This window comes from Cydia splendana, chromosome 1 (genome assembly GCF_910591565.1).
Source record: "Cydia splendana chromosome 1, ilCydSple1.2, whole genome shotgun sequence".
Lineage (NCBI taxonomy): Eukaryota > Metazoa > Arthropoda > Insecta > Lepidoptera > Tortricidae > Cydia > Cydia splendana.
Window position 1 is genome coordinate 2,922,532 of NC_085960.1, and position 11,844 is coordinate 2,934,375.

General features: G+C 40.1%; 1 protein-coding gene across 1 annotated transcript; it reads right to left on the reverse strand.

Moving 5' to 3' along the window:
- Nucleotides 1-305: 305 nt before the first annotated feature.
- Nucleotides 306-11,385, reverse strand: LOC134806770 (protein bric-a-brac 1-like). Its single transcript, XM_063780103.1, has 5 exons — nt 11,130-11,385; nt 7,199-7,339; nt 6,664-6,837; nt 4,305-4,566; nt 306-548 (listed from the first exon to the last, which is right to left on the reverse strand). Exons 1-5 carry the CDS (start codon nt 11,178-11,180, stop codon nt 328-330), a joined length of 849 nt encoding a protein of 282 aa, XP_063636173.1. The 5' UTR covers nt 11,181-11,385; the 3' UTR covers nt 306-327.
- Between the last annotated feature and the right edge of the window lie 459 nt (nt 11,386-11,844).

Sequence of the window (11,844 nt, forward strand, 5' to 3'; positions counted from 1 at the left end):
AAGTCTAACGCTCAACAATTTTCAGCTAATATTATAACCGGATTAACCGGAACTCTATTTTCAACGCCTTCTGCTTTTAATATTAGTTGTAAATTATTGTTCAATACAATTTTCGTGAGTCGCGACACTAGAGAATTCTAATATCAAGTAGCGGTACTGATAATTCCGCTACTCGATGCTAGATGTCGACTGCGAAAATAATAGTCGTTTTGGTACCAAAACTGATGTATGGATGGAGTGAGCACTATATTCTTACTATATTTCTCTATGGCCGAAGCCAGTCGCGCAATGTCGTGGCCGGCCGTTAGATGGCACTAGTATATCACGTCAGATCGCCTTATCTCTGTTAGTGGCGTGTCGGTACGCGACGTGTTTCCTGAGCGCGTCGCGCGACCGCGACACGTGGCTGCAGGCGCGACACGCGTGCCGCCGCCCCGCGTGCGTCTCCATGTGCACGCGCAGGTTGTATTGGTTGCTGAGCCGCTTGTGACAGATGGTACACACTGAGCTGTTGAGGCGCCATTTGCGATCGAACGGCTCTGGGGGATCTGGAAAATAACCCATAGATTATACAATTTGTGTGTAACACAAAAACCGAAGTGCGAGTCGGACTCGCATACGGAGGGATCCCTACTTTTTAGTATTTGTTGTTATAGCTGCAACAGAAATACATCATCTGTGAAAATTTCAACTATCACGGTTCATAAGGTACAGCCTGGTGACAGACAGACAGACGGACAAAGGAGTTTTAGTAATAGCTAGGGTCCCGTTTTTACCCTTTGGGTACGGAACCCTAAAAACCCAATGAAGGTGACGTTCGAATGTCAATTGCAGCTGCACCAGAAATCATACAGTGCAGTACAACGCCATCTGTTTCAGCTGCCAAACTAGCGGGAATGTGTACTTCAGCCGTTCTAATACAATAAATTATTTTTTCCTAGTACCAAGTAAGTACTCGTAATATGCTACTTTTTATAATAATATTATTTTTATAACAGGTACTTAAGAGCTCATCAACGTGCACACTAGCGCCACTGCTAAAATAATCGTGATTATTTAAATTTAACGAAAAATATTAAAAAAAAAGGGGGCCGCTACGAACTGTATTTTATAACTAGCAAAAAGCAGAGCTTTGTAAGGGCTCGCGAAGGTTTTCTACCTTAACGTACCGAACCGGTTGCTGTCCGGTACGCCTGTCTGTTACAGCTTTTACTTTGTCCTTTAAAAACGTGTCCAGACGACAAAATCAAATTGCCAATATCATCCACACGTAATATACAATTTCATAAGTGCATTACATCCTACATGGTCGCCCAGTACTTTTTGTAAGGAACCCAACTGGCTACATAATGTTGGGTCAGCGAGCCAATGTTCTTGAATTTATTTTTGCGTCCACTCCACACAATTGATCGAAAAACTATCCCGTCTGGACACCTACTGGCGGTAATCACGCTGCTTCGCACATAAACTAACACACACAATTCCACTAGGTACAGCCAGGGTCCAGCATCAGCACTATCTTTGGTACTGCTCTTCCAAGTTCTCATTAAGACGTGTCAGATGACCAAAACAGCGTGTGCCTATGTTGCACCAAACCTGAGTTCCACTAGGTACAGCCAGGGTTCAGCATCAGCTCTATCTTGGGTGCTAATCTCCTAAGTGCTCATCAAGACGAGTCGGATGGCCAAAACAGCGTGTGCCTATGTTGCAACAAACCTGAGTTCCACTAGGTACTGCCAGGGTTCAGCATGAGTTCTATCTTGGGTACTGTTCTCCCAAGTGCTCATCATGACGAGTCGGATGTCCAAAATAGCGTGTGTCTATGTTGCATCAAACCTGATCGAGTTCCACTAGGTTCAGCCAGGGTTCAGCATCAGCTCTATCTTGGGTACTACTTTCCTAAGTTCTCATCAAGACGAGTTGCATGACCAAAACTACTAACTCCATTAGGCACTGTCAGGGTTCAGCATCAGCTATCTTGGGTACTGAAAGTACTGATCTACCCAGTGATCATCATGACGAGTCGGATATCCAAAACAGCGTGTGTCTATGTATGTTGCATCAAACCCGAGCTCCACTAGGTACTGCCAGGGTTCGGCATCGGCTCTATCTTGGGTACTACTCTCCTAAGTGCTCATCAAGATGAGTCGGATGACCAAACCATAATGTGCCTTTGTTACACCAAACCTGAGTTCCACTAGGTACTGCCAGGGTACTGGGTTATTTTGCTGAACTGCACGCCGACGTTTCGATTGGCGTGCAGTTCCCATACAAGTTGCAGTCGGGTTGTAGTCCGTCTGTATCGGCCCTAAGTCACTGAAGTTTGTATTAATTATGCTTATTTAAAATTTTTGCAGTTCCAAGCAATAGTAACACTAAAGGCGCCATTCATTAATTACGTAAGACAATTTTTGCCAGCTTTTGACCCCCTCCCTCCCCTATGTAAGAAATAATAAGAATAGGCTGACCCCGTCCAGCCACCAATATAATTTATTTTCAAAAAAATATTTTTATGAATGTTTATTTGTATCTGTACAAAGGTACTTGAGCTCGTTTAAGCTAACTCTGCACCGTGTTTGATAGCATAGAGTGTGGAAGTATTATTTTAAACGTCATAATTTCATAGAAATTAAAAAAAATATCGCATCTTCGTGATCTTACTTAAGAACTATGAAAACCCCCTCCCACCCCCTTGTAAGAAAAAATAAGATATGTTCGACCCCCCTCCACCCCAAAATCGTCTTACGTAATAAATGAATGGCGCCAAAACTGTATCTCGATCTGAAAATACCTGATTTAAGTTTGCTAACACAACATGACTGATCATCACATCGTCAGCGTCACAAAACATACGAGTAAATTGACCTCCGCAGTAAATATACAGCAAGATTGATTGTTCTAGTAGGTATTCACAAAAACTTAATTGCTAAAATGGGAATCAAACCAAGTGAAGCGAGGTGGGATGAATCCAAAATTGTACCCACTTTGGTATTCATCGTTGTTAATGGCGTAAGCGCCATCGACATTATTGAACTTGAAAACACCACATAGGTATCGTATTGTCTGAATACCCACAACACAAGCCTTCTTAAGTAGTCAATTTGTATAAGAATGTCCAATATTAATTTATTTATTTATTACTAACGCCATCTGTTTGAGAAATAAATAATTAGCATTAGCACGAATGTTAATTCATCATTTTGCCAACAGATGGCGCTAGTAGTAATACAAAGTGTTATTACTTTATTTTATTTTTTTAGGTTTATAAAATGATATTGTTATGTTTGATAACACATCTAGACATGAATTTAAATTACTATGTTAAATTTCAAACCTAACAGTGCAGTAGTTTTTCCGTAAAGTGTACCACAAGAATGCATAGTTCGTCGATTAGTGATAGGGCTCGCTTCGCTCGCCCTAATTATGTGCCTTTTGAATGCCTACATCAAACTAGTTTTTATATTGCTGGATTCGTCAATCTATGCGTCCAATGTTAAAACGGCCGTTTTTGTTTTGAGTTCATAGATCGACGAATCCAGCAACATAAAAACTAGTTTGATGTATTCAAAGGGTACTTAAATACAAAATACAGTACGTAGCGGCCCCCTTTTTTAAATATCTTTCGTTGGATTTAAATAATCACGATTATTTAGCAGTGGCGCTAGTGTGCACGTTGATGGGCTCTTAACATGCTTTTTCTGATCGTAAAAATATTAGCAAATATTAGGTAGTCAAACTAAAGTGTTTCATAAATTGATAATAGGTACTATAAGTAGGTACGTTATGTAAGTAAGGTATGTCACTGTCAGACACAGTTCGCCGTATCACGAATAATATTAGAAGAACACTCTGTCAGCGTCATATTCGCTTGCGTGAAATAAGATTTTCTTGACAAATGGCTAAAGAAAAAATGGATTTGCAGTCGTATTGAAACAATATGAATTATGTTTGTAGGGGAAAGTGGTGAGGATTGGTACACATAGAGCATTCGTACAGTGGCCATATCTCCAACATGTTTAACATGATGGAGCATTCATATTTGTATGGGAGACTTTCGCTCTTATGCATACAATGTGCCTTCCACTATGGGGCTTTATGCAGGGTTCGATTCTACCCGCTATCAAACCACGTTCGACGTGTTGTCTATGTCACAGTTACGTGGAATTTGTAAGTGCGACAGAGAGGTAACACGTCGAACGTGATTCGCGGTAGGCCTTCTGAGCACCTTATATTAACCCTGGAATCGCGAAAAAAATATTGGCTGTGTTGTGTAAAGTTTTATGAGTTAGGCGTACAAAATTTACCTGCTAAATTAGGCATAATCGGCGGTGTCATATTCCCAACTGGACCGCCAATCTTATGTGTACTATATAAATTCTGCACAATCTGATCCAACTTGCTCAGTCTGTCCTTCTCGTTTCTGATCACATCGTTCATCCCGCTTGTGTATTCTTTCTCCATTGGCTCGTCGAAGATTTTTGGTTCGGTAAAGTCGGGCTTGGGGTCAAAAGTTGGGGATTGTCGGGGTTCCTGCGGCTCTGGTTCGGCTGGTTGTGGGGTTGGGTTCTGAAATTTTAAGTACTAAGTGTCTAAGACCCAAAAAGGAGAAATCGATACCTATATTTGCTTTTCTTGTTAGATTATTGTAAAAATCATGTCACAAATTGGAATTCTAAGCTACCCACCGTTGGCATATATGTATATTGGTAATAATATGGCGCGTCTACATATTGGACCAACTTCGGCCAATCTGAGCGACGCAGCTAATATGCAAGTATGCAATGGAATGAGATAGCAATATCACTTACTCCCTCTAACCGTTAGAGGGAGCAGGTGATATTGCTATCTGCGTTAGATATTGCGTTAGAGTCTAACGCATAAATGCGTTCCTTAAATTGGCTCAAGTTGGCCCAATATGTGGACTCGCCACTCACCAGTCGACATTGCACATCGGAGCGGCCAAGGTGTTCACTATATCTGAACACGCCTCTATTGTTCAAGACGTTAGAGTGCGTGTTCAGATATTTTTGAGCACCTCGGCCGCTCCGATATATCTGATGGCGATTGTACGATTTACCTTTTATTACCTCTAAGTACGAAAAAGAACTGGAAACCCTTGTATTAGAATAATGTTGGTAAATAAATGACTTGTCCTAGTTTGCCGTCGTGCAAAAAGTTCCCGTGATGGATGGCAACGTTACAGAGAGTATTTTTTTAAATTTACGGCACGTCACCGGATCGGATACGGATCTTTGAATGATAATGTGACTTTATTTCGCTTGGCAGAGAAGATAGATGTATACTATCGTGTATTATAAATGCATAGAATTAGACCAAGAGAAGTCTGCAACTATTTTGACAGCACACGCCATGCAAGTGTTATTTTAAACGTTAAACTTCTATGAAATTAGGACATATAAATAACACGTAAACGTCGTTACAAACTTTTCTTGGTCCAATAACTCTATGAGGATATTATCTTAAAAGAAAGACATACTTGTACAGGACAGCCCAAAAATATATTGACAAATACTTTTTATGCGACATATTGTTGATAAGTTTGCGTGGGTGTATAGCTTACAGTGTCAGCATCGGTCAGCCCGGACACCTTGAGGGTCAGCGCGAGCCGTAGCAGCGACGGCAGCACCTCCTTCGTCGCCGTGACTTCCCTACATGAAAGTCAGCAATAGTCGCAGTTCCTATGTATAAAGCTTACAGTGTCAGCATCGGTCAGCCCGGACACCTTGAGAGTCTGCGCGAGCCATAGCAGTGACGGCAGCACGTCCTTAGACGCCGTGACCTCCCCCGATTACATGAAATTAAGTCAGCACTAGTCGCAGTTCCTATGTATAAAGCTTACAGTGTCAGCATCGGTCAGCCCGGACACCTTGAGAGTCAGTGCGAGCCGTAGCAGCGACGGCAGCACCTCCTTAGACGCCGTGACTTCCCTACATGAAAGTCAGCAATAGTCGCAGTTCCTATGTATAAAGCTTACAGTGTCAGCATCGGTCAGCCCGGACACCTTGAGAGTCTGCGCGAGCCATAGCAGCGACGGCAGCACCTCCTTAGACGCCGTGACCTCCCCCGACTACATGAAATTAAGTCAGCACTAGTCGCAGTTCCTATGTATAAAGCTTACAGTGTCAGCATCGGTCAGCCCGGACACCTTGAGGGTCTGCGCAAGCCGTAGCAGCGACGGCAGCACCTCTTTCGACGCCGTGACCTCCCCCGTGTACATGAAAGTCAGCAATAGTCGCAGTTCCTATGTATAAAGCTTACAGTGTCAGCATCGGTCAGCCCGGACACCTTGAGGGTCTGCGCAAGCCGTAGCAGCGACGGCAGCACCTCCTTCGACGCCGTGACCTCCCCCGTGTACATGAAAGTCAGCAATAGTCGCAGTTCCTATGTATAAAGCTTACAGTGTCAGCATCGGTCAGCCCGGACAAGGGAGCGTCTGCGCGAGCTGTAGCACCTCATTCGACACCGTGACTTCCCTACATGAAAGTCAGCAATAGTAGCGGTTCCTATGTATAAAGCTTACAGTGTCAGCATCGGTCAGCCCGGACAAGGGAGCGTCTGCGCGAGCTGTAGCACCTCATTCGACACCGTGACTTCCCTACATGAAAGTCAGCAATAGTCGCAGTTCCTACATATAAAGCTTACAGTGTCAGCATCGGTCAGCCCGGACACCTTGAGAGTCTGCGCGAGCCGTAGCAGCGACGGCAGCACCTCCTTCGACGCCGTGACTTCCCCCGTGTACATGAAAGTCAGCAATAGTCGCAGTTCGGTAGCTTCGCAGCTTAGAACTACGACGAGAGTGTTTTCAGCCTCCACTTCCTGAAAAAAAAGTCGTGTAGGGGCTTAAAAAATCTGCGATCTACATGACTTCATAATTAATTATGACCTAAATGTTAATCTCTTAAGCCAAGCGCAATGTATAGGTAGGTAACTACTCTGGCAAACCTACTTTGTCAGAAGAAAAAGGCACTAAATTCTAATTTTCTGTCAGAGTACAGTCAGCAGCAGAAGTTGCTAAGCGGGCGAGGTGTTCAAAATTACCTTGACGCGCTCTTATTATCATAAGTCGCGTCAAGATCATTTTGAACACCTCGCCCGCTTAGCAACTATTGCTGCTGACTGTATAAACTTAAAATTACATAGACAACAAACTTTCTTTTTAGACTCCGTATTCACTAACCTTGAAAAGTTGCGCGAAGTACTGGCTGCATGATGCCAGTACCAGCCTGTGGGCCCGCAGCGAAGTCCCGCTGGCATTCAAGGTCACATCAGTTAGGGCTCCGGTGCTCAGCATGCGCCCCAGGGCGCCGATTACACTGCTCTGTTTGTTCAATCGGTAAAATCCAGAGTTGATAAATTAACTTAGGTACTTACAAGGGTTTTTTAATTATTAAAGAAATTGTAGATACAAGTGAGAAGTGACAGAGACGTAGGTAACGTATAGTCTGGCAAACAGAACAAAAAGGCACGAAATTCAAAATGTGTACTACTCTATAATATTATTCAAGATTGCCGCCTTTTTCTACTGGCGAATTTGGTTTGCCAGACTGTAAACCAAACACACAAATTAAAATATTATCATAGAAAGTAATTTAATTTACTCTTAGAGTGCCAAACTATAGTTATGATATGGCACGTATTTAACCGGTCAACTAATTAATCAAATTTGGGTAGTTTAAAAAAATAGAAATGGGTACTAAAATTAATAGTTTGGCAACAAAAACGGAGCCTTAAAATATATCAATATGAGTTGTATTTTAATGCCGTTACAGCTTTTGATTATTTTTCTACTCCCGTACTTTTATTTGTCATTTAAAGGGTCGTGCACACACTTTTAAAACCCTACCTTATAGTTGTCAAGACAAGTCTTTAGTCTATTCCCCAAAAAAGAATTTGTACATACACGCAGTATCTTTTTGGCGATTTTACGATACTTCGTGTAATAACCACTTAAAAAATATTGAATGAAATACAGTGTTGCCAACCTTATTTTAAATGTCATCTCTGACAAATAAGTGAACCATAGACATGTTTTTTTTTAATTTCATTCATTCATTCTTTTCCCGCCCGTACCCTCCATTTTTGCTACGTCTTGAATTAAAAAGATTTGTTAAATTTTCAATTTTATTTCTAAGTAAGTGCTTGGTCGTAGAAAAAGTATTGTATGCAACGTTGTTTAATCGAGTCAAAAAATACTCGTGGCGTCTTTATTAACAATATTTGGCTTCGCCTCAAATTGTTACTCACGCCACTCGCCTTTTATGACCTCTCTTAAACAACGGTTGCATAAAATACTAATTTAGGCAGGTACCAAGTATTTATTTGGCAACTGAATTATTATATTGGAGACCATTTATGAAGCACATTTTAAAAAGAAAACGGCTATCTATTAATTAAAAAATGAAGTTCTTTTAAAATATTTTTCACCTCAGCAGCTCGAACAAGGGTACTTTGCTTCTTAAAAACAGTGAGCAAAATGCGATTTTGCTCACTGAGTCATTTTGTCTCACTCAGTGAGCAAAATGCGATTTTGCTCACTGAGTGAGGCAAAATGACATTCAAGTGACCTTTATAGTCAAATGTCATTTCAACATGCGGGGTCTAATACAAGTTCGATATACTTGGGTTCTATTATCTCTGTCCCTCTAGGTATGTTCTCACTGCTTAGGGTGAAAAATTTTGTGTACTACACGAGATCAAAGTTATTTACATCTCGTGCGCTTTTGAATCCCTTACTACGCTCAAGATTCTAAATTAGATTCACTCGCTACGCTCGTATAGAATTTTTCGCTTGCTATTATAGAATCTTTCGCTTGCACGGGACTCAAAATAAGCACTCGAAGAAATATCAAACTTTGATCTCTTGTTGTACAAATAACTATTGTTTGGTCATTACACGGTCAACCTAACACGCTCCTCCTCGCTTTGCTCGTCGTCGCACCTATCTGTTGACTCTAGCAGAACACAGTGGTAACTATTGAAATTAGTAATTAAAAATGTAAAGATCTAATGGTATAATGGCCATTAGGCGTTTCATGATTAGAAATTTCGACTATAAGTGTACTGACCATTACTTATTGGTAAATTAATTTGAGGTTCAAGATTCATTAAATTTAACTGCTTTCGTGTTAAAATACTACCTTAGCTGAAACGACATGCTCCGTTATGACTATAGTTGATTACTTAGGGGTGAACAACTAGATGAAAACTAAATTTTATGATCGCTTTACAATATTAGTTGCCAATTTATTATTTTAGTCGCCAACCTATCACTTTAAGTTCCCTATATTTTTTTTGGGTGGCTTGATTTTGCTGCCAGTATTTTTAATAATATGATGCTTATATTTGAGGCTAATATATATTTTTGGCGCTAAAATATTAATGCACAGCCAAATTATATTATTATATGCCCAATGAAAGTTCCTGTCTAATATTTTAGTTGCCCGGTTAATAATAAGCCTTATAATATGACAGCAAAAGCGACAAAAATGCATATCATGGCAAATTTTAACTTTTTTACAAGCTTTTTAATTTTATTTACTTTCACCTGACCGTTGTCTGTCTGTCTGTAATCAAATCTTGCAAAGTAAATTTAATCCACTTCCTGGTTTCCGATTAAGCTGAAATTTTGCATGCATGTATAAATCGGATGACAATGCAATATTATGGTACCATCAAGGGTACCATCGAGCTGATCTGATGATGGAGACAGGAGGTGGCCATAGGAACTCTGTGATTAAACAACGCAACCTAATTGTGTTAGGGGTTTTTAGAATTGTCTCGATGAGTATTAGTTGTCTGTCTTAAGAAAAGTACAGACGGCGATAAAAGCTTGTACCAAAAATGACATTTTTGCCAAAAACTTATTTGGAGATTTTCTTGAACGTTGTAACGTCTGTCAACTGTCACATATATATACTCTGGCAATAAGCCATTTCCGCCAGTAAACATACTCATACAACATTTTAAGTTCGCACCCTTTTCTACTGACTGTGGGTTTGCCAGAGTATAACTAATACGTATAAGGCGTTTGTTACACCGTCGCGGAATTCGGGTAAGTGAGCTGTATACTTTGGCAAACCCACTTTGTCAGACGGAAATGGTTTGTCAAACTATAGCTAATGCGCGATTTCATTTTTTACGGCAACGTCACGTTATGTATGAAATTGTATAGAATCGCTTTTAAACTATCGTGAAAGTTGACGTCCACGATATTTCGTTACCGTCAACGGTAAACTAAAATTAAGCGCCTGAATGCAATCTCACATTTAGGCCCCCTGCTTTATTGTCCAAGATTTTCGTAATTAAAAAAAAAACGAAGTAAGAGTAAGTAGAAAAAGATATGAGTATGACAAACTTAGTTGTTCTTTAGATAACCGTAGACATGGCGCCGCTGTGTATAAAATGCAGGGAATTATTAATAAAATACCAGCAAAATTTAGTTCCATTTTCAATTTTTAATCACTACAATTAGTATTAGCTGTGTAAAGTGCAAAGCAGGTGTGTGCGACATGTTATGTTAAAAACACTTAAAAACATGTATTCCTATTTACAAAGCAGCAAGAACGGATATAACTAAAATACCCTATGATATAATATAATATCTTATAAATGGTAGTTGGTATCTAATCCTAATAAAAAAAATAAAAAGACAAATAAAAAAAGGTACTTGTACTTATGTCTCAATTGTAACTGCATTTGTTACTGCGGCGTGTTATGAACGGACTATAAAATTTATGACTAAACAACTAGGTACTCAACACCTCAATTTATTTACGTACCTACTCACTTCTTCAATACAATTTATTAACTTTCTACAAACTAAATTAAGTACCAAATATTTCATATGTAAACATATTTTAAAATTAAAAATAATTATGGAAACTAAAACACCCAATTAATCCCCAGCCGGTTAAAAAAAATCACAAATGGAGCATCGATATTTGTTACTTTTTAATTTACCAAACTCAAAACTTTGACCAAAAGCGTGAGGCGTGAGGCGTTCCGCCTGCGTGTCGGTGATTATTATAATGTACGTGTTAAAAAATGTTTGTATACCTATGTGTCGGTGCTCGCTGTGGAGTGTTGGATCGTAAAAACTACTTACCTACCTGGTGATTATGCCAGCGCAAAGAAAACTGTTGCATTTCATCCTCATCCATAGCGACACAAATTAAAATAATAGGAAAGCAAAAGCGAAAGCAGAGAGACTCACTATTGTCGGTCGCCGCGTACGCTCAAGACAATAATATTGTTAACCGAATCCAGGCTACTTTATTTTAGTCGGTACGCCTGGAAAACCTGTAGCCACCTATTTCTGGAGCTGATCGTATTTATAAATCCAATGACATTCAGTCAGTGACGCGGCTCACATACCAAAACTCATCCAAAAACAGATTTAGTACGGGCTCGATGATTGGCATCATTGTTCGACTGTTTGCACTAATTATACGAGAATAAATCGTATTTGGAGCGAAAGCGAATATTTCTCATGCGCGATGGCTGTTTGACTACTGGCTGAATGGGACGCTGACGCTTGACCTAATTTTATTAAAAAAAAAAGGTTACGCATTCCCGCCTTTTTATTTGCGACCGGACAGTCAGTCATTCGTCTAATTGTTGGACAAACACAATTAAAATTAATAAACGCGGGTTTTTGTAGACGATTTATTAATTTGACGTGTTCTGAAGGGAACATTGTAAACATTGTTGTCGGGTCATTAGTAGCGAAAAGCTGTTATTTGCAAACACACAATGGAAAAGACCAATAAATTGACAGATTTTCCTCACGATCCCGACTTCTTTGAAAGAGCCAAAGAGTCAATT